The sequence below is a fragment of the Octopus sinensis genome, linkage group LG4 (assembly GCF_006345805.1).
Source record: "Octopus sinensis linkage group LG4, ASM634580v1, whole genome shotgun sequence".
NCBI lineage: Eukaryota > Metazoa > Mollusca > Cephalopoda > Octopoda > Octopodidae > Octopus > Octopus sinensis.
Genome location: NC_043000.1, coordinates 115,345,149 through 115,370,158, shown reverse-complemented (window position 1 = coordinate 115,370,158; position 25,010 = coordinate 115,345,149). Strand labels below are relative to the sequence as shown.

General features: G+C 38.3%; 1 protein-coding gene across 4 annotated transcripts in view; it reads right to left on the bottom strand.

Moving 5' to 3' along the window:
* LOC115210278 (YTH domain-containing family protein 1) overlaps window positions 1-25,010 on the bottom strand; it is a 100,402-nt gene that overhangs the window by 62,433 nt on the left and 12,959 nt on the right. Inside the window, exon 1 of one of the 4 annotated variants that reach the window (XM_036502399.1) lies at window positions 18,722-18,892. The exons of 1 other annotated variant lie outside the window; for it this stretch is intronic. In XM_036502399.1, the coding sequence (XP_036358292.1) occupies window positions 18,722-18,727 (6 nt within the window). In that variant the 5' untranslated portion in view covers window positions 18,728-18,892. Of the gene's footprint in view, window positions 1-17,782; window positions 17,959-18,721; window positions 18,893-25,010 lie in introns of those variants that run through there. 2 more of the 4 variants (XM_036502397.1, XM_029778771.2) reach the window with 2 other exon arrangements.

Below are 25,010 nucleotides of genomic sequence, written 5' to 3'. Positions count from 1 at the left end.
ATACCTTAATTAAAAAAAGAGAGAAAGAAAGAAAGAGTAGATAGCAATAATTTACAATCACCAGCCTGCTTGATGAGGGTCCTCAAATGAAACAACAAAACCTCCAAATACTGGTTACTGATATTTCCTAAACAAATCAACAGTATCTCCAAAGAAGTAAAATAGTGGTGATGAGGTGTCCAGGTGATACCTCAAGGTAATGAGGTGAGAAGTGAGTTGGAACGGATAAACTAGGAGTGAGTAGGCAGGGTTTTGCAGATACACAGCAGACTTGGTAAAGTTCCTGCATACCAAATTCATAAAGCATTGGTCAATCTGGGGCTATAGCAGAAAACACTAAAATGCTGGACAATGAGACTGAAACCAAAAACCACATGGTTGTCAAGCTTTTTAACCATATAGCTATAGACACGGACAGTAAAGAATTTAGTCTGGCACTACTTTTTCACTATAATATTCCATACACCATCATCATTTAATGTCCGCTTTCCATGCTGGCATGGGGTGGACGGTTTGACTAAGGATTAGCAAGCCAGATAGCTGCACCAGGCTCCAATCTGATCTGGCAGCGTTTCTACATCTGGATGCTCTTCCTAACGCCAACCACTCCAAGAGTGTAGTGGGTGCTTTTACGAGCCACCAGCACAAGAGCCAGTCAGGCGGTACTGGCAACGGCCATGCTCAAATGGTGTTTTTTACGTTCCACCTGCGCAGGGACCAGTCCAGCAGCACCGGCAACGACCTCGCTTGAATGAAGTTTTTCACATACCACCAGCACAAGTGCCAGTAAAGCGATGCTGGTAACAATCACGCTCAAATGGTGCTTTTTACATGCCACCGGCACGGGAGCCAGTCGGAAATATTGAATGGAAAATCACAATTTAAATCCTGTCGGGGATATTGAATGTGTGTTTGTACAGACAAGATGTGTGCAAGCATACATATAACCACCTCTCAACATCTGTATCATGGTCCTCATCTATCAAGCAAGCTGTGTCCCAGTGTATACGAGGTGCAAAACAGACCACATATAGCATTCAGATTATTTCGTCAAATGTAATAACTTATTTATTCACATTATTTTAAATTAATAATGCATAATCTCAAAGCTTTGGGATTTCAATAATGTGATTATATATTTTTAGAATGACACCATCAGGTAGATGTGAGATGCTGGATCTGGCCAATTCAAATATAAAACAGAATATTTGGCCAGGTATAGCCGTTTTAAATGCTAAAGAGTTAAACTACCTACCAATGGGTTCAATCCATCTCTCATCTCTAAGATTGGAGGCGTCTATGATGTGTAAACTATTAACCGTAGCATGTCCAAGGTTTAGTTTTGTCTCCCACATGCTAGAAAATCGGTAGATATTTCTACTAAAGAGTTATTTTAATCTTGTCTCCTTAAACAATACAAAGACAATATACATAAAGAAAATAATATCGTACTCTACAGTCCCCGTATATGCATGTTGCCAGAACTGCTAGGCTTTATCATCAGCGAGGATCATAGTGCTACTAAAACAAAGGAACGAAGATGCATAAATACATTTACAATCAAACATTTACAGGTCCCGTTTGCAACTGGAATAGTACATCAAATATTTAACCATTTCATTACAAACCCGGCTGAAACCGGCTCTGGCTCTGTAGCCCAAATATCTTGTTTCCATAAGTTTTGAATTCAAACCTTCCACCAAACATTAGTCACAATTTATGTTCCTAACATTAGCTGAATGATAACTAAGTTATTTTACTAAATTCTTTGTTATATTTAAAATTAATTGAAAGAAACACAGAGCGTCTCAAAATAAATACAGTAATGAAAGGGTTAAAGGTGGAGCCAAAGGATTTACTATGAAGGAATAGGTGGTCACCATTGGATTCAATGGACATCTGTAAAGAAAAAATAAATAACTAAGAGCGCTTACAGGCTCTAAACGATCCAACTCTACTCGTCTTGCACACTTAACATTATGAAGTACAGTAAGTAGGATTACATAACAATATTCTTGAGAAGTGTAGGTTGTGGTGGCAATTATGGGCCTGTGAGCGTAACTGCAAAATTATGAATGGAATCCTAACACGCTGTCACAATTTTTGGTGCACATCTACATAAATCTTTTATCTTTCACTTGCTTCAGTCATTAGACAAAGGCCATGCTGGGGCACTGCTTTGAAGAATTTTAGTCAACGAATCAACCCCCAGTGCTTAATTTTTTAAACCTGGTATTTATTTTATAAGTATCGGCGAGCTGGCAGAAATGTTAGCACACCGGACGAAATGCGTAGCCGTATTTCGTCTGCCATTACATTCTAAGTTCAAATTCCGCCAAGGTCGACTTTGCCTTTCATCCTTTCGGAGTCAATTAAATAAGTACCAGTTATGCACTGGGGTCGATATAATTGACTTAATCCGTTTGTCTGTCCTTGTTTATCCCCTTGTGGGTAGTAAAGAAATAGGTATTTATTTTATCAGTATCTTTTGCTGAACTGCTAATTTATGAAGATGTAAACACACCAACACCGGTTATCAAGCAGTGTTGGGGTACAAACACACACACATACATGTACAATAGACTTCTTTCAGTTTCTAACAAATTAACTTACAAGGCATAAGTCAACCTAAGACTACAGTAAAAGACATTTGCTCAAGGTGTTATGCAATGGGACTGAATCCAGAACCATGAGGTTGGGAAGCAAACTTCTTACCACACAGCCACCGCTGCACCTAAATAAATTGTAAACATGGTTTCATACTTTGTTGTCGTGTTCAGATTTAGTCCAACAGTTAAAGCAAAAACATGAGCTTTACAAATGTCTGAGACAATATGGAATTAGTTTCATCATCATCGTTTAACATCCGCTTTCCATGCTAGCATGGATTGGACGGTTTGACTGAGGGCTGGCAAACCAGATGGCTGCACCAGGCTCCAGTCTTGATCTGGCAGAGTTTCTACAGCTGGATGCCCTTCCTAATGTCAACCACTCCGAGAGTGAGGTGGGTGCTTTTACGTGCCACCGGCACGGGGTCCAGTCAGGTGGCACTGGCAATGACCTCGCTCGAATCTTTTTACACATGCCAACGGCACAGGTGCCAATAAGGCGAAGCTGTTAATGATCCTGCTCGAATGGTGCCTCTTACATGCCACTGGCACGGAAGCTAGTTAGCCGCTCTGGCAACAATCACGCTCGGATGGTGCTCTTAGCACCCTACTAGCATGGGGCACAAGTGCCAATAACGCGAAGCTGGTAACGATCACACTCGAATGGTGCCTTTCTCGTAATAAAAATGTTACCTGAAGACTGCTTTGTTAGCCTACAGTGCTAAGCTGAAATACCACTGACATTGAACAGGGGTTCTCTCGGTGAAGGGGGACCATGCATCTATGCAAATGTATGTGCAGGACTGGTCAAAATTCTTTTAAGGAAGACTAGCAGATGCCCATTCATGAAATTCACCAGATGTTTATCCAAAGGAAACGCCACCAAATTGAGCAGATACAGTTTAACCCTTTCGTTACTAACCCGGCTGAAACCGGCTCTGGCTCTTTAGTATAAATGTCGTGTTTTCAAAAGTTTTGAATTAAAATCTTCCACCAAACCTTAGTCATAATTTATGTCCCTAACACTAGCTTAATGATAACGATGTTATTTTACTTAATTCTTTGTTATATTTAAAATAATTGGAAGAAACACTGAGCATCTCAAAATAAATTCAGTAACGAAAGGGTTAACATCAATGTTGTTGCAGGCATTGCTGTCAACATGCAAATCATACTTTTAATGTCCCCTTTTGCCTGCTTGCGTGGGTCAGACAGAGTTTATTGAAGTAGATTATTTATGACCAGATGCCCTTCCTGTCTCAACCTTTGACTACTTCAAATCAAGGTAATGTTTTCGCAGGGCACTGGAAATAAACAACACTGTATGTATGACAGTGGCACTCATTTACATATATGACAGACTTCTTTCAGTTTCTGTCTACCAAATCCACTCACAATGCTTTGTTTAGCCTGGAACTATAGTAGAAGACACTCACCCACGGTGCAAATATCCTTTTCTACTATAGGCACAAGGCCTGAAATTTTGGGGGAGGGACTAGTCAATTTGATTGATCCCAGTATGCAACTGGTACTTAACCCTTTAGTGTTCAGATTACTCTGTTAAATGTAATAATTTTTCACTCAAATTGTTTTGAATTAATCATGCATTATCTTATAGCTTTGAGGTTTCAATGATGTGATTGTTTGTTTTTAGAATATCAATGTAGGTTAGGTGTGAGAGGCTAGATATCGCTCGTTTGAATGTAAAACATGTAGAATATCTGGGCCAGATATGGCCGGTTTAAACACTAAAGGGTTAATGTATCAACCTGCCGAAAGGATGAAAGGCAAAGTTGACCTCGGTGGAATTTGAACACAGAACGCAAAGACAGATGAAATACAAAGAATTTCACCCAGCATGCTAATGTTTCTTATTTCTTTACTGCCCACAAGGGGCTACACACAGAGGGGACAAACAAGGACAGACAAACAGATTAAGTCAATTATATCGACCTCAGTGCTTAACTGGTACTTATTTAATCGATCCCGAAGGGATGAAAGGCAAAGTTGACCTTGGCGGAATTTGAACTCAGAACATAGTGGCAGACAAAATACCGTTAAGCATTTCGCCCAATGTGCTAACGTTTCTACCAGATCCCCGCCTTTAATGCTAATGTTTCCAGGCGCAAATATTGTCAAGTAAATAAACAATCTAATCCAGATCTCTAACCCCCAACATCAAGATTATTATTCAAATTCCATATAAAAGAAAGGTAATCAGACTAAACACGTCATAACAAAACTAATTACTGCGCAAAAGGATAAGCTCTATGGCATTTTGTTCGACATTTACCTTTCTGTGACCAGTTTCTAATTATCTTTTTAATATTAAGAGAACGCAGTTAAAAAAATGCCTCCTTTGCTATTTATTCTATTTGCCCAAAATGCTATCAATGTACTTGTTCAATTAGTGACATATTTAATATTTACCTGCATATCAAACAAAGACACCTTTATCTAAATAAAATGTTGGTGAGACCACAAAATGGTTATAAGGTTTCTATTCCATACTTGTGAAACAATGAAAACAAAAATCTATAAGAAGGGTCTTCATGTACAACAATGCATTAAATTGATATTTCAAAATTTCAGATTAGAAGCTTAAAACCTGGTGTACACACATATTTATGTGAGTGTACATACGTATGTAAAGAGAGATAAACAGATAGGTACATACAAAAACAGACAGATACATACAAAGGCAGACGAGCAGACTGACAAGAGATAGATTAGTGTTTCTGAAACTAGGCAAATATTAGATATTACTAATACCATTGATTAATAACTTAAAGCTTGATTACGAGCATGTGAAAACAGTGACCAGAGAAGAATTTAGCCAACCATGCATAATTTCAATACCTTAGCTAAAGAGCCAGTTTAATATCTGCAACAGTATTTTCTCAGATTCACTATTTCCTAAGAGAACCTTACAACCTGTGTTAAGGGTTTCAACAAAATCATAAAACTGGTTACTGAGCTATTGTAAAATTTATCTCAAAAAAAAAAAAAAAAGGATCTTTTCGAATTATTACAACTAAGAAAAAATGAAATTTGCCAGTAGCGATGGGACAGCTGTGTCGATATAGAGTTCACTTTATATGTATGTGGTTTCAGGCTTTAGTACCTGAATGGCCTCAGAGCAACCAATATCTTGTGAGCGGAAGTGATAGAATTTGTATGGAAGTCTATCATGTGTGTGCATGTATGTTCACATTTGTGCTTCTTGGCGAGAAAAAAAATTCGCTACTGTCAACAATTCAAGCACTGGCTTTGTGCTTTCAAAGATGTGTAGAATAAGAGTTCACTTACATGAAAAAACTTGTTATGGGTTAGCAAAAGGAAGGGTATTTAGCAGTAAAACAAGGGCTCAATAATATATTTGTCTAAGGCAGCTAGCCAGCAGAATCGATAGCATGTCAGACAATATGTTTTGCAGCATTTTGTCCATATTTACTTCTGAGTTCAAATGCTGCCGAGGTCAACTGTCTTTCATCCTTCCAGGGTCAATAAAATAAGTACTGATTGAGTACGTGGGGGGGGGGGGGTCAATGATATTGATTTACCCCACCCCAAAATTGCTGGCATTGTGTCAACATTTGAAATCAATAATAAATTTGTCTAATCCATGCTAGTATGGAAAAATATAAAAAACAAACAATATATACAAGCATGTATGTATGTGTGTGTGTGCATGAATGTTTACATCCTGCAATTAGCATGAAAGTCTTGAACTACAAATGGTGTAGAGTTTATCATTCCCTGTCAACAAACCATTCTCGAAAACAATGCTTTTGAAGTTGAGTGGAATAAAATAACCCTACTTTAAAATTTCACATAAGCATTAGTGACAGGAAAGACCTCAGTATTTTTTCTGCAAAATCCACACTAGCATAGGAAACAATCGTAAAACAAAATAATCAAATTGTATACAATAGATTCAGTATAAACAAATGGTTAAAAATTTCACTTTACAATTATGAGATTCTGTGTTCGATCCTGATGTATAGCATCCAGGTAACTATTAACCAAAGGTGGGCACTGTTAATTGAAAAGTTAACTTTGATAGCCACCAATCAGTTAATTATTTCCTAATGTAACAAAAGTTATCAATAAACCTATTTCTTTACTGCCCACAAGGGGCTAAACAGAGAGAGGACAAACAAGGAGAGACAAACGGATTAAGTCGACCCCAGTGCGTAACTGGTACTTATTTAATCGACCCCAAAAGGATGAAAGGCAAAGTTGACCTCGGCAGAATTTGAACTCAGAACGTAGTGGCAGACGAAATACCGCTAAGCATTTCGCCCGGCATGCAAACGATTCTGCCAGCTCGCCGCCTTAAAGTTATCAATAAACCATTAACATTAATTTTTATTATAGAAAAAAAGAAATCAGTTTTGCTCTAAAATCACCTTTAAAAAGTGCCAAAACTATAAAATCTGTTAGCTTCAACTGAATTGAAGTTAACGGAAGATAAATCATTAATGAAAAGGCTAACTTTGTTAATTAACGATTGACGGTTTGGTGCCCAGGTTTACGTTTAACATTGCCCCAAGCCAAACCAAGCTTTGCGGGTGAAATCAAGAAGGAACTTATGCAGAAGCCCTGCAGATAGATTGCACGTATAATTCGAAGGTATAGCAACTATATCATGCAATGTATCCTGTTGATTCTACCTGTGGGTTACATTAATGTGTGTGTGTGTGTGTGTAGAACACTCATTCAATGAGCAGATAATTGAAATGATCAAACAACTGAATCCTCATCCCAAACCTAATAGAGATCCATTTTCTCCATTATCAGGTTATTAATCTCAGAATAAAGAAATAGCAAGCTTAACTAATACAACCCAGTTTTAATTCCCACTTAAGTGCAGGCATAACCGTGTAGTAAGAAGTTTGCTTCCCAAGCACATGGTTTTAGGTTCAGTTCCTTTGCATAGCACCTTGGGGGAGTGTCTTCCACCCTAGCTCTGAGAGTCAATCTGGTAGATGGAAACTGAAAGAAGTCCGTCATATATTAGTGTGTGTGTATCTTTGATATCTGTTTCTTTATTACCCACAAGGGGCTAAACATAGAGGGGACAAACAAGGACAGACAAACGGATTAAGTTGATTACATCGACCCCAGTGCATAACTGGTACTTAATTTATCGACCCCAAAAGGATGAAAGGCAAAGTCGACCTCGGCGGAATTTGAACTCAGAACGTAACAGCAGATGAAATATGGCTACACATTTCACCCGGTGTGCTAACGTTTCTGCCAGCTCGCCGCCTTTTATGTGTGTGTGTATCTTTGATATCGTGTGATAGCCATAAGCAAGTGTCACCCTCATGCAAGCGGTGTCCTTTGTTTCCAGTCTGCCAGGACATATCAGGTCATGGGGAAATATTACCTTACCTGGAAACAAAACAGACACCTGGTTGTGGAAAATCTGGCTCGTGAATATCAATCCAACTCATGCAAGCGTGGAAAAGTGAAGTTAAAACTGTGATGATGACACCTGATAAGTAAATAATAATTCTTTCTATGACAGGCACAAGGCCTGAAATTTTGAGGGAGAGGGTGAGTCAATTACATGAACTCCATAAAGAAGTAAGACAAAGTTGACCTCAGAATATAAAGACAGATGAAACGCTTAGCAGCATTTTGTTCAGTGTGTAACAGTTCTGCTAGTTCATCACCTTAATAATAATAATGAGGACTTAGATAATTAAGTATTTTTCTTTCAGCATGGATAAACAGGAAATAGTAACTGTCATAAGGCGGCGAGCTGGCAGAAACGTTAGCACACAGGGCAAAACGCTTAGCGGTATTTCATCTGTCACTACGTTCTGAGTTCAAATTCCGCCGAGGTCAATTTTGCCTTTCATCCTTCCAGGGTCGATGTAATCGACTTAATCCCTTTGTTTGTCCCCTCTATGTTTAGCCCCTTGTGGGCAATTAAGAAATAAGAAACGTTAGCATGCCAGACGAAATGCTTAGTGGTATTTTGTCTGTCTTTACGTTCCGAGTTCAAATTCCGCCAAGGTTGACTTTACCTTTCGTCTTTTTGGAGTTGATAAATTAAGTACCAGTTGCATACCGGTGTCAAGCTAATCGACTGGTCCCCACCCCACAAAATTTCAGGCCTTGTGCCTGGAGTAGAGAAGAATAACTGTTGTAATTCTAACATAATGACCATGTCCTACTGATGACAAAATCCCTTGATGTTGATGTTCTACGCATGTTGTTTGATAGTTCAACTATATCACCAAGAAATAAAAGGAACAGTAGAGATGCAGGTGAGGCTGTGTGGTAAGAAGCTTACGTCCCAAGCACATGGTTCTGGGTTCAGTCCCACTGCATGGTACTTTGGTCGTGTGTCTTCCAGTATAGCCACGAGCCAACCAAAGTCTTGTGAGTGGATTTAATAGATAGAGACTGAAAGAAACCCATCGTGTGTGTGAGAGTGAAGGATTGTGTCTGTGATGTCTCCTATCACCACTTGACAACCAATGTCGGTGTGCTTACACCCCTGTAACTTAGCAATGCAGCAAAAGAGACCAAGAAAATTAAAAGGCTTTAAAAAAAAGTACTAGGGTGGTTGATTCATTCAACTAGTGCTCTATCATGGCCACAATCTAAAGACAAAAGAGTAGTAAATGAGAAACCAAGGTATGTGCTGCTTGCATGTCAGAACTGAACACAGAATGACAGAATTATCCAGTCAATGGAAAAAGGAATGGTGCCATGAAAATGCTGAATATCAACTTTAATTATTACCTCCACCTTAACGAAGGCAGAGGTATTGTTTTCAGTTGTGTTTGTATGTTAGTCCATGGACAACATATCTCAAGAACCGCTGGATGGATTCGGGTGAAACTTTCAGGAATATTTGGCCTCGTGACTGGCACGAACCAATTAGATTTTGGGATCAATATGGTACCAGACAAGGATTCTGGATTATTTTTCCTGTTTTATTTTTTTTTTTTACTCAAGTGGTCAGGTTAATTTTTAGTATTCCCATTTGTAAGAGCAGTTGAGCTTATTTCCGATATTCTCATTTTAAAAATCATCTCTGGCTAATTGTTGAGAGGACACTGGTGTTGCGTTGGTGAAGGTTTGCACTCACTGAGTCATCATCATTGTTCGACAGCGGTCGAAACAATGGAATTTACTATGTTATGCCAGACTTCATGGTCCATCATAGCGTTACGGAGATCCTGTTGCTGGATGCCTGTATCCCTGGAGATTACATCAGGGTAGGAGAGTGTGCGCCCTCAGGTATCGCGAGCAGATGGCTTCCAGAGGAGAAGAGTAGAAATTACCTCGTTTTCAGCTCTACAACAATGTCCAGCAAACTGGACTCTTCTACCTTTCACAAGAGATGATACAGGTGGTAGTTTCCCATATATTTGTACTTTGGTTGGATGATGCTTCCACTAGAGATTTTGAGCTCTCATAAGGAGGCGAGTGTAAGTTCCATCCAACTGCCTCTCCAGCTTCTTTGATAATGTCCAGGTTTCTGAGTACTCTTGTTTTATTAATTAATTTGCTGCTTTCTGGAATTAGCAGCCTTGATTAAGACCAAGCTCACCAGTAGTAGGAGGTATTATCTCATAAAGTACAATCTCAGCTAATCATGGTACAGATTTCTCTTTTCTCTATGCTTCCTAGTTTTCTCTGCCCCCTCTCTCTCTCTATCACAGGCCTTATTTTCTTTATTGATTCCTTTGATGTCACTAGAAAATATGGGAACTGGAACAAATTTTATATTCATAAGAACACAGGTTCTTTAATTGATCTGAGAAAATATGAGGGGAAATCTAAACTAACTGATAAAGAGAGGGGTTGAGGAGAGGCAATTAACAAGCTCTAATTACATGACACAGCAGAAGCAGACTGCCATAAACACGTCTATAAAATCATTCTTGCCACACCTGTCAGGTGTTTGTTTTGTTTTGTTTTAAATAACCTATGACAGTAGATGTGAATCTATGCTTTGGACTACTGTACTGAAATGAGATCAATTTAAAAAAAAAAAAACTAACATCAAAGAATTTCAAATCAAACCCCACCGAGTATCACAACAAAATATGAGAACATATTAGTCGTTATAGTTTCTAGTCAGAGGAAAATGGTCTCCAACTAATAAATATACATTTAACAGTTATCTTCAAAAATAACAAGAGGTTTTGTTTTTTTTAATGACACTTGTCTTCAGTGTTCAATAAATTACTATTGGACATAATAGCCTCCACCCTGACAAGTGACCTACTAAATCACCAATATCATATCAAACTGTTGCCACCAATGTATAAACAGTTCAGCAAATAAGAAGCTAAAGATTCAACATAAACATGGCAGTAAGATAAAGCATTTTTCACTTCCCAACCATGTGGTTTTAGGTTCAGTCCCACTGCACAGCACTTTCAGCACCTTCTACCATAGCTCCAGGCCAAGCAAAACCCGTGAGAGGATTTGATAGATGGAAACCAAAAGGACCCACTACTAGCATTTTAACACCTACTTTACCATGCTTGCATTGGTCAGCTGAAGTCGACTGAGATTGACTTTGTATGACCAGATGCCCTCCCTGCTGCTAACCCTCACCTGTTTCCAAGCAAGGTAATAATTCCCTATGGCCAGACATGATTTTCACAGAATAATAGAAATGAATGACACAGCCTGCATAACAATGACATTCGTCTGCAACTATCACACAATGCCAAGACAAGGACACCCACATAAATATAAATAGTAAATGCGCTTTTTTCAATTTCCACCTACACAATCCATTCCAAGGCTTTGGTGAGCCATTGGGGAGGGGGGTATAGTAGACGACAGTTGTCAAAGATGTCACACAGTAGAACTGAAGTCAAAACCATGTGGTGAGGAAGCAAGTTATTAACCATGTTTACATTTGTGCTTCTCCAAAAATCAATGAGCAGCAAGCAGTCATGTGGTTATCATTTTCCCAACCAAGAAATAAACTGCTGATCTTTGTAACTTCGAAAGCATTGTGTAGCGTAAGAGATTCCTTGTTGGAAAAAGTTAACACTTACAGCAACGAGAAGGACGTCCAGCTATAAACAATACCTAAACAATATTTGTCTAACCCATGCTAGCAGGGAAAAACGAACATAATAAAACAAACAGAAAGTGCTGAGACAAAGATAAGTATTTCCAACTAAAGCACAATGAAAACATCTGGGTTTTTTTTCTTTTACTTGTGTCAGTTATTAGACTGTGGCCCTGCTGGGGCACTGCTTGAAAGGTTTTAGTCAAACAGATCAACTCCAACACTCGTTTTAAGTCTGGTACTTATTCTATCTTTCGCCAAACTGATAATTTACAGGGGACATAGACAAATCATCATTAGTTGTCCCCGCCCCCAATTAATTAATTGCAATAGCTGCCAACATTTATGAACCACATTTTCTGTCTATCAAGGATACATTTCTATCGATTGAGCCTACGCTGAGAATAATTCCGCTAATTCCTGGACTAATTTTTTTTTCCCCATACATATGTACATATTCTTCACACTTATCACAAGATTGTGACACAGAGGTTAAAATCAATGAAATCAATCAAACAAGAAACCCAGATGCTATGTTAAATAAAACCCGTGCGATATGCACAGAGAAAATAAAAGCTGAACTGAATGATGAAAATCAAAAACATAGATGAAGGCAAAAAATATGAATATATAATTCTCAAAGTAGTTCATTTCTGAAGATTCACAACAATTATATGAGTTTAAGCTTGTCATATCATATCAATACAGTAAAGAGGACAGATGTGCTCGTCTACACACACACACACACACAGAATATTCAATTTATTACGCAAATATAACTGGATGATTTTTTAAGTACATGGACATGGTATTGTTTGCACAATTGGATCTCTTTACTACAACCAACAATAAAAGAGTAGCATCTATTTTTAGCCAAACGAAATTGAGACAAATTCAAGTGACTTCCTCTCCACATCTAATAAAGTTTGAATTCATAATAAGTAGTTAATTACAACACCTAAAACTGTATCACCATGACTTAAAAAGATAACCGAATCTACTCATCATTTACCGCTGCTTTCTATGTCTCTAACTCACGGATCAAATTTAACTCTCTAACAGTTATTTTGAAGATGTGTGTATGTGAGAGACAGAACTTGTGTACAAGTGCGATAAAGCACTGGGTGTCTGTTGAAAATGAAACAGGACATTGTTTTTATTTTAAACCTACATAACCGATGACTGTCCACCCACATTCGATATGTAAAAATAATTAAAATACGTAAAACTAAAGGTATCTTTCCTAACCCGTCTCCTTCACAAAAAGAGCACCTGTTTACATCGACCAACTTCTGCATCACCTTGCACATGCAATATTTTTTTTTTTAATAAATGTTTAGTTTGAAAATCAGTGAAAGAGGAAGTAAGATTATATTAAGGTTGATGGGTTTGTGCAAGTGACTCATAGGGTCGAAACTAAGACTATCCACAAACGAGGAAATGGGTTGAAAAAGGAACCGACTTACAAAGAGGATGAAAAAAAGCATAAAAGACGAGGCGAGACTCTCCACTCCCTATTAAGTAATAATAATGAATGAAACGGACTCATGCGATATATGCTTGAGAAAATAGGAAATAGAGGGGGAAATGTGAAAGGAGAAGAGGACATTGGGCCTTAAATCGCATTTATAACTTGGGAAGGCAAGGACGAAATTCTATCTGCTGTTTCTTTTATGCACGTACACTGTGTATATATATATAGGGCACATGCAGCAAAGCATATGTTATCCGTTTAAACTAACCACAGTTCAATCTGATTTTAGTATTTAGGATGATGAAACCAAAGGTACAAAAACTTTTTTGCAGAATTGTCGGAAACCAAAATAAACAAAGAAGATCAAAGACAGATTTAAAAAGAACTACTGAAGTACCAAAACTAAACTTTCCCTCGGCCATTAAGTCAAGAAGTCTAGGATGTCACAGAAAAGCGGTTGACAAAAAACGCCTTGCGATAGTTAGGTCTACAGGTTCAGTGCTCAAACCCCAGATTTTCTACTTCCGGGATACCTAAAATAAGTACCAGCCCATATAATCGATTGTATCTCTCGCCATTTACAATAATAGAAATTTTTATGAAGCAAATAATGTGGTTAAATTCAAACAAAATTTCTTCTTAAATGTGTAGCCTTGTATGAATGAGCGCTATGGAGATAGAGTTAATCTGCCCAAAACGATGTCAGTTCGCTTACGAAAGCAGATTAAAGAAGATCACAACATTCTCTCTGCTCTTATGAGAGAGACTTTGTGTCGATGACATTACCGTTAGACTGGCGTATGGGATAGACCTATCTATTTACATGGTAAAAATTAAAAAGGCAAACAAAAAAACACGTTAAAGCAATATTTCTGGGTTCAATCCTCGATAGAAGGTAGCTGCTTTGATGTATTTGACAAAGGGAATGTAGAACTAAGGTCGTCACCGCACAGATCCCATTTTTGCAGAGAGAAAATAATTGTAAAAGCAATTTTCTATAGAGAACTGCTTCATTTTGGGATAATACTAACTTTCGGCGAGACAAACATTGCAATCATCTGATGATCTTGTATTTTTTCCACATAACAGAAAAGCGAAAAAACCCAGTTTCCTTTGAGGTATCGAGAACCTATACGTGGTCGTTCTGCTCGAAATAGCAGCCAGACCTCTCAAATCATATCCCATCGTCTTAGAAGAGGACATGTTGGGAAAAAGTGGTCCTAACATCTCAAGCACATAAGAAAAGCAAAAAAGCTGCGGTTGGATATTACATATATGTGTGTGTGATTAGGTTTGCTCGATCAGTGTTGACCTGGAGCGAAACAACCAAATTCTAAGCCTACAAGGCGATAGGAGAAGCAATGAAGCTCCAAATAAATGACTTCCAGTATTTCAGTGCCCCTACTTCTAAAAAAATTCAAACTAAACCCTTTTAAATTGTGTCCTGTACTGAAATCAAGACTCACACCTTTACAGTATGGGGATCTTTGTTTAGTCTTTAAAAAATGTTTAAAAAAAAGTAAAAGCAGAGCAGTTATCACCATCATCATCATTATTATTATGATGATGATGATGATGATGACAATAACGAGAGCTTTGTGCAACGTTAAGATCTGAGGGAACCAAGAACGCAATGAGGTTTCTTCCTATTTCCAGCAGAAACCGCTTCCGACTGGTTGCCAAAGTCTAAGAAAAATAATTTTAAAAAAAACCAAAAGCATGAACGTCACATAAGGCCTCTTAGTCTGCACTGAAATATTCCGAGTATTTATCGCTTATGTAAGAAATGAGAAATATCATTGTTATCTTTTTTTTTTATTTCTTCTTCCGATACGATAACCTAATAAACGAGTGGGTGTCAGTGGTTGATAAACCAAGAGCTGGTAGCAGTAGTAATAGAGGTGGATGTGTGCTTGATGGTGGCTTACACAACCAACCTATTTAACCCTCCCTTATATCGATGACACCATTTATCACACAACAGAACTTATAACTTTCATTTACACACACAAACAAGCACGCATTTAATTCCAACCACATTCACCACTGTCTCAAAGTAATGGGCAACGAAGCCAATCCAACCTAGCAAACTATTCAGTAGCCGCCAATAAGTAAAAAAAAAAAAAAAAAGTCATATCTTCTATGTAAAGTTTTACTAAAATACATACTTCAACATACAACCATATATTATAAAATATTTCTAATCCACGATTTCTCGTCACTCGAAATACTTTTTATTCGTGGTACCGAGACGAAGAGGGGAAAAAAAGTTAAAAGTAAAACGTGTATGCGTGGCTACTGGTGTCACTAGCGATGGCCAACATTTTCATGGAGAGAAAGAGATATTTTATATATATAAAATAAAATAACCACACACACACGTATACGCACATACAAAAGCTATCAATAATTACATAAGCCCTCTTTATTTTATTCCCTCACTATATATATATATATATATATATATATATATATATATAAGTGTGTGTGTGTGTGTGTGTGTGTATACACACACAAATGAATATTAGTGAAGGCCGTTTACACTCACACTGCAAAGGCCTTGAAATGGATGTATGTATGTCTGTGTGTGTGTATGTATATATATACATATATATTATATATATAACCAACTTGTTGGCTTCCTACTTAATATCTTATCCTGCCACCCAACATTACCCCACCGACCCTCCGAGAGGGAAATTAAACTTATAGGCCTATTATTATAAATTAGTAATTAACAAAGTCAAATGCTTCATGCTTGAGACGAAATGGCTTTTAATTTCTGCAACCCTTGAAATTAACGGGATTTATAACATGCGGATATCAAAATTTCTGTAGCTGACAACACAAATTTTAAAGTATTTGCAAACCATTCCCATGCATTTCTTAATATCCATGAGATATTTATTTGTCTACCCCGTTAACACTTTCAGCTGTCCATCTTCTACATCGGTATGATCACCACGACCACCACCAAGATCGAATTTAAATTTTATTTCTTTTAATCTTTTGTTTAACTTTAACTTTCATCGTCAACATTCTTTAATTTCAAGTAAAGATTATTATTATTATTATTATTATTTTTTTTTTTGTAATCGGATGCGTATGCATTTCGATCTGTTGGCTCCGTATGAGTTTGAGGAGTTTTATAAATACAAAATACAAAAAAAAACAACAACCGAAGAAGACGGGGAAAGAAAAAAAAACGCCAGAGATTGAGTGACGTGTTGGAGGAATAAATAAATAAATGAAATTAATGGCAAAAAAGCAGAAAAAGTGTTAGTTTGAGTTATAAAAAAAAAAATCTCTGATAGATAAGTCCCGTGCTGCTATGGCGGGCGTCAGTTATGGCCGCTTCACAACTTCCTTTCCACCTTTCCAACCAACTAACCACACTATCTCACTCTCGCTCGCTCACTGCAAATAATTCATATATTATCATCACACCGCTCAGCTCAGGCTGCATATACGAACGAAATACCACACAGCAAAACAGCCTTTCTTCCCTCCAAACTCTAACACACACACCTTTTCTTTCAATGATCACGCACCCCTAATCCAACGTTCGGTTGTAATTATAGGAGGATATATAAAAAAAAGAAAAAAAAAAAAGAGTGGTATCCCTCTTGCATCGGATCGATTTAAACGCAACAGTGTCGGGTACTACTCGAGAACAGTGGTCCCGGTGCGCGCACTCGCGTTGTCGCGCATCCGCGCTAAACTAGTCATGACTAGTCGATCCTTACTTTGTGTTTTACTGTTTTAAGAAATTATTTACTTTGTGTTTTATTTACTTTCTTTAACAAAAATCATTTACTTTGTGTAAAAAAAATTATTTTGTGTTTTATTTACTTTGCTAGGGTAGTCGTCTGTAGGATCGACTAGTCACGACTAGCCAGCGCGAGTGCGCGCATCGGGACCACTGTTCTCTAGTAAGTACCACAGTGTTGCTACTGCAGGAAGGGGAAGAGAGAGAGAGAGAGAAATCGCAAGAGACATCGAAGTAGAAATATATAGAAAAAAGCAAGAAAAAACACAAAACAAAACTATGAGATAAAGTTCCCAAACCAGTGCAATACGAGTTGTAGTAGTAGTAATAATAATAATAATAATAATAATAATAGTGGTGGTGGCGGTGAACGTGATGCCCGTGTGATCACCATATGTCAATGGCGGCGAAGGACTGATTTACACACATTGAGCAAACTCATACATACATATACAAACAACAATGGCTGCAGAGAAGAAAAAAACACAAATTATCACCTATTTTGAGTGTTTCAAAACTGGGATGAAGAGTTAAGAGGTGAAAGAAACAACACGTAAGGTCAAAAACGATGACGAATGATGATGACATATCAACGAAAGGCTGCCATTTTCGTTTAGATAGCGCATAAAGAAAGCTTAACTTAAAGTCTAGAACACTAATTTAAGTGTGTGGTAATGCTTAAGTAACAGATAAGGGGGAAAAAAAACAAAACAGAACCATTCGAGAGAAGACAAGTAAAACATATGCGATTCTTGATACTACCCTTTTTTAAATAAATCCAATTTAGATTGAATGGTAGGCTGGATGGATATGAGTTTAAAGGCCGTCCAAGAAAGAAACGAGTAATTAATATTCAAAATGCTCACTTGGTAAACAGCTACCTCTCCCGACATCCTGCTTTTCAAGCCAGTTGGAACAGCACTGCTTTCACAGTCGTCCAGATCATCCACGAAAATGAAGTAAAAAAGTTCTGACTGTCGTAAAAATGCAATCTAGGAGGCTGTCGGCAATTAAAGAGCAACAACCACCACAACAGTGTGCGGGGAAATGAAAATTCTGATGTGTGACTGGATAGAAAAGAGCGACGACGTGCGTTAATAGAATAGTGGGCTAGTTTTAGTTCTATATATACATATTATATACACGCGCATTATACATATATATATATATGTGTATGTATGTATATATATTAAAGTATCGTTTCTCCCTAGCAACAGACCATCACCCGTCTACGTTACTTTATCGATCATCACTACCACCGCCACCACACGTGTCATTTGCCCCGATCTCCCAAGAAAATATATCCAAATGTTTAGGGGTCACGGCTAGGAAGAGGTCAGTAATTATGAAATATGGCACCGCCAAATAACGACACAAGAGTACCAAAAACAAAAACAAAAAAAGCTGGATTCGGACAGCTGAAAAAACAATAGATTTATGAAGAAATAAAATTACGAATTATATACACTCGTACGTACATACATAGAGGGAATGTGTATATTTTTTTTTGGTAATAATTTAAGTCGCTCTATCTCTGTCTCTTAAACACGTGTGTACGAAAACTCGCTGAAGGGATTAGATCTGGTTTGAATATAATAAATTTTAATAAATTTCATATTTAAGATATATATATGTTACACCCCTGATTTGTTAATAGGCCTCGAATAAATATTGCGACCTGTCCGTTTCGTGAAACTGATTGGAGTGGGGGAGAGAAATACAAGGAGCAAATGCCTGTTGTGTATCAGTTGAGATTAAATGTGAAATAAATGAATGACAATCAAAAGAAGGAACAAATTACCTACCAACATTGCATGCTTCGCTAATTAAGAGTCTTTCCCTTTTGGCACAATATGGCAACAATATTCGTTGGTTGCTATAGCTTTATTACGTACGAAACAACACAGAAGAGAACCCCGACTTCACAATCACTCATAGACCGACAGTATACAGTCCTTGCCACACACACTAATGAAATCCTATCTTACAATAAAGCAATATAACATAAAAAGCCAACATTAAGCGAGAGATACGGGGAAAGAGAAAGAGTGTTTTTGTGTCAGTAAGAGACAGGGAGAGAGGGAAGAAAGAAACAGAAAGAGAATGGGAGGGAGAGACAAAAAAAAAATTAGAGAGGAAGAGAGAAACGGACAGAGAGAAATAGAGAAGGGGAGAGAGAGGGAAGAAAGAAAGAGAATGGGAGGGAGAGAGAAAAAATAGAGAGAAAGAGAAAGGGAGGGAGAAAGAAATGGAGAGAGGGAAGAAAGAAAGAGAATGGGAGGGAAAGACAAAAAAAATCGAGAGGAAGAGAGAGAAATAGAGAAGGGGAGAGGGAGAGAAACAGAGAGAGGGACGAAGGGGAAGTATGAGTGAATGAGATAAGAAATAAACAGCCACATATATACACGGTGAGAAAAAAAGAGAGGAGGGAGAGACAGCCTGAAGGCGACAAGAGTGTAGGTGTGTGTGTGATAATAAGTCATTAGACGTTTTTTAAAAGCACAAGCAACTTTAATTTCCTGAAAAAAATGTTTAAGCCGAGATCTTCCTGACTTGAGAAGACAGGCAAAAAGAAGAAATAAACGAGTGAATTTGTCGTCGATGAAACGGGGAGGTTATCGAATCTCATACGCTTGGTTCGGCGGAAGAAGCGAGGGGTTTGAAAAGGGTGGATCTCGTATCTGTGTATAAATATGTGGTGTTTAAATTTACCAACGGGGAGAGAAGGGGGAGATGCACTCAATACATGATGTAGAGTTTATATTCATTTGTTCGAAGCTGAGGCTTTCTTCCGTTGCAACTGAATTTAGTTTCCGTTTTCCAAAGCGAGTCGCTGTGAAAAACGGAAACGCGAAATTATACTGATGAAAAAAAAATATATATATACACACATATATATATACACATACACACAGATATACGTGTGTATGATATGTACACATGCGAATGTAAGAAACCTGTCAGTTTTCGAATGTATTAACGATCAAAGCTGTTCCAACTGTGACCATCCCGTCTTTTTTTTTTTTTTAATAATATCTAGGACTGTTTTTAATATCTATCCATTGTGCTCTAAAGACAGTGGGGGGATGCTGTACTATGGAGATTCGGCCGCTATTTCTAACAGGTTAAGTAACCACATGTGGACTTAGTCGTCGACACACCGTGTCATGAGCTGCTGTTCATCTGCAGAACTATGATTAAAGGTATTCCGGCCGTGGCCATCCCGTATTTTGTATATGCCTGACACTTCATGCTCCAGTGCCTTTTCGTTTTCAAAATAACAGGCAGTGATTTGAGAGGCATTTCGCTACTATTTCCTAAAAAGTCAAGCGACTACATAGATGCCTATTTGTTGTCCCGTTTCTTCAAGTAACTTTTTTTGAACAGAAAAAGACTTATGAAAAAAAAAAGCGGTTTAATAGGCGCAGACATGGCTGTATGGTAATAAGTTTGTTTCCAAATCACATGGCTCCGAGTTCGGTCCCACTGCGTATCATTTTGGACAAGCGTCTTCTACTAAAGCAAGCAGGTCGACCAAAACCTTACGAGTGGATTTGATAGTTGGAAATTGAAAAACACTCATCGTGTATGTATATGCATATTCGAGTGTGTGTATATAATGAGTGTATGTGCTTCTGTTTGTCCCTTTCAATTGCCGTTGATTTTATTCACGTCGCCGTAACTTAACGGTTCGCCAAATAATACCAGTGGAATAAGTACCAAGTTTGAACAAAGGAAAAAGTACAGGGATTGATTTGTTACACCTAAACCGGACAGGAACAGTGTCCCAGCATAGCTGCAGTCCAATGAATGAAACAAGTAAAAGATACAGCGGGAGAAAAATTTTAAAAGCACGGGAATCCGAAGAAATCGGGGCAGGATACCCGGTCATAATCGAATAGTGTTATTTCCACCCTCGGTTTTTGGTCACAGACCGAAATGAAATCGAAAATAAACGAGAAAACTGAGAAAGTATTTATTACACGTTATGTATCTGTAGGTGTGGGTGACCAAAGTATATCACAAACACGTTGTTACTGGACTGCGGCATGGCTGGGGCACCACTTTCAGGGGTGGACTTGAAAGAATCAACTCCAGTATTTATTTCAAGGAACCTGGAACAAAATTAATGTCGAATTGCTAAGTTACAGATACGTAAACAAACGTACTTCGATTGTCACGTGGCAAAGGGATACATACGCACGCACACACGATATATGTGTACGTGTGCGCATATACATGCATACATACACACATACATACATGCATGCATGCAAGCATACATACATGCATACATACATACATACATGTATATTAATTCACTCCTAATTACATTTAGTAACGGTGTCGCGCAGAAGGACTGAACCCGAAATCACATGCCTGCGCCTATATGTATATATTATTGTGTCTGGGGAGAATCATTCTCTTTTAGTGCCTTATTACTTAACACAATCACCGGTTCGATTTCCCCTTAATTACTTATTTATAGAAAAAATAAATAAGTAAATGAGTGGAAATCGAAACGGCGTGTGTGTTAAGTAATAAGACACTAAAAGAGAATGACTCACCAGACACAATAAAATACACTTCAACAGACGAATCTTACAAAGCGAATACAAAATCGAAATATATATATATATAGGTATATGTACGTGTGTGTATACACACAAAGGTGTTCTTTTAACGCCCATGTTCCATGCTGGCATGGATTGGATGGTTGGATAGGAGCTGATGAGCCAGAGAACTGCGCCAAGATCCAATATCTGCGTCAACGTGGTTTCCACAGCTAGATGCCCTTCCTAATGCCAACCATTTGACAGATATACTGGGTACTACCTCCAGCGAAGTCACCAACTAAAAAGAAACAAGACCACTCAACCGAGGTGGAGGGGGGTTATTGACTGAGGTGGCTTTATTCCAGGTGATGAGCAGTTACTTGCTTAGCATTGAGATTACTCTGTCACAAGGCGGCGAGCTGGCAGAAACGTTAGAACGCCGGGCGAAATGCGTAGTCGTATTTCTTCTGCCGTTACGTTCTGAGTTCAAATTCCGTCGAGGTCGACTTAACCTTTCATCCTTCCGGGGTCGATAAATTAAGTACCAGTTACGCACTGGGGTCGATATAATCGACTTAATCCGTTTGTCTGTCCTTGTTTGTCCCCTCTGTGTTTAGCCCCTTGTGGGTAGTAAAGAAATAGAGATTACTCTGTCAAATGTAAGGCTTATTTATTCACATTGTTTTGACTTGATCATGCATTATCTCCTAGGATCAAGATTTTGAAAATGATATTTATTTTCAGAATGACATTGTGAGGAACTGAATCTGGCCAGTTTGAATGAAAAACAAGAACAAGAGGCAGAATATTCGAGCCTGATATGACCAGTTAAAATGCTAAAAGGTTAAAGTACAACAGAGGGAACCCCAGTTGGAAAACTAGATAAGTTAAAGGAAGATAGACTATAAGAGAAGTTTTACAGAGGATTTGAGAGGATGCACCAAAATAGGACGTATTTGCTTTAAGCATCATAGGTAATGAATCCTTAAAATAAAGAAAACGGGCAGCTGGGATAATGCATCTTTTTACTGTGATTTTACAGATTCGACTTTTTAATCCCAGATGTTTAAAACATATGACAAATAAGTAAACACTGAAAAATTACATAAGTGGTATGGATTAAAAAAAAAATCGCCGTCTGCAAAACATACATATCTGAAGAAGTTTGGGACTTTTAGCATACAAGAGCTATTTTCTGACTATTCTTTAGGAACATCAAATGTGTGCCGGGGGATGTATGCATACACATCCCACTAAGGATGCCACAATGAACATCGCATATCAACGTCTGAGGTTCTAGTGTACAATGAGGAACCTCATGGTAGAGACCCCTCTCCAGGCATTCCAGGAGACAACCGTGTATATTCTCCCATAGTTCCCGCAAGGGAAATTACTACGTATCTCTAAAACCTGTAGCGGATCTCAGAATATCACGACACTTATATAACATACACTCTGTTTTCAACTAAAATGTTTTTCACAATGTCACACCAGAATCTCTTTCCCCCATTTGTTTTTGTAATTTCAATTAATATCTGTAATCAAGTGGTTTCTGTTTCGTTAGAGAAACACTGTTTCTCAATGAACCTTTCAACTATGTCTGGCATGCAAATCCCTCTATCAATAAACTCCCTGCTCATGTGCATTGACAGGGCTCTTTCTGTTACTGTCATCTGTGCTCTGTGTTTGAACAAGTGGCTGCAACTGATGGGGAACACAAGACAAGTGAGAGTGTATACATTAAGAGGAAGCAGTTGAACAGAGAAACTAAGAGAGGGAGGAGGAAGAGAAGCCGGTGAGAGTAAGTGATATGAATATATTTCTACATATATATCATCATTGTCAGTTTCACGTCTGATATATATACTCTTTTATTCTTTTACTCGTTTCAGTCATTTGACTGCAGCCATGCTGGAGCAGCATGTTTAGTTGAACTAATCGACCCCAGGACTTACTCTTTGTAAGTCTAGTACTTATTCTATTGATCTATTTTGCTGAACACTAAGTTACGGGGACGTAAACATACCAACATTAGTTGTCAAGCAATGGTGGGGGATAAACACACACACACACACATATATATATATATATATACACACACAACAGGCTTCTTTCAGTTTCCATCTACCAAATCCACTCACAAAGCTTTGCTCGGCTCAAGGTTATAGTAGAAGACACTTGCCCAAGGTGCCACGCAGTGGGACTGAACCCAGAACTATGTGGTTGGGAAAGCAAGCTTCTTACCACACAGCCATGCCTGTGCACACACATAAACAAAATATCCAGGAGTCCATGGATATTTGTATATAAATATATACATCTGTGCGCATGTGCAAGCACATGAATGACTATGAGCATGCATGCAAATGTATGTGTATTTACATATGCATGCATGTTATCATCTTCATATAAGATCCACTTTCCATGCTGGCATGAGTTGGACAGTTTGACACAAGATGGCAAGTCAGAAGGCTGCACCAGGCTTCACTGTCTGTTTTGGCATGGTTTCTATAGCTGGATGTCCTTCCTGATGGCAACCACCTGACAGAGTGGACTTAGTGCTTTTTATGTGGCACTAGCACTGGCAGGGTCAGCTTTGGCATGGTTTTTACAGCTGCATGCCCTTCCAAATGCTAATCATTTTACAATGTGGATTGGATGCTTTTTATGTGGCACCAGCACTGGAGGGGTCACCAAGTAAATTATATAAAAATCCTTTGAGGCGGGGTACTGGAGGAGGTGACCTTGTGTCAGATGAGGGGTTAGAGTATGACAGAGAGACAGAAACAGTGTATATGTATATATCTATAAATATCTCTCAAGGAATGGTTGGCATTAGGAAGGGCATCCAGCCGTAGAAACATTGCCAGATCAGACTGGGCCTGGTGCAGCCTTCTGGCTTCCCGGACCCCAGTTGAACCGTCCAACCCATGCCAGCATGGAAATGCGGACGCTAAACGATGATGATGATGAAATATGTGGATATATGTACATATTACAATACAATGGGATCCTTCAAAAAACAAGGTTTTACACAACCTTGTTGATTTAGTGAGGAATATTATATTTCTAGTTTTAAGGCGGTGGGCTGGTAGAAACATTAGCACGCTGGGCAAAATGCTTACTGGTATTTCATCAGTCTTTACATTCTGAGTTCAAATTCCGCTGAAATTGACTTTGCCTTTCATCCTTTCTGGGTCAATAAATTAAGTACCAATTGCGTACTGAGTCGATCTAATCAACTGGCCCCTCCCCAAAAATTTCGGGCCTTGTGCCTAGAGTAGAAAAGAATATATTTCTAGTTTTGAGATGATCAAGGCAGCAACTCACCCCCATTTCACCATGCCAGCAGACAGCCTTTAGGTGGAACCTAGAAATGATCCAGGATCTGTCCTTTATGGTATCATTATTTTCAGTTTTAGCAAATATCTTTGCTTGTATTTGTTTTCTGTCTCGTATCAGTTGTTCTGCTTGTTGGTGCTTCTCTCAGACTTCACCATGGCTAGCTGTATTATCTTCACCTTTGCATTCAGTCATG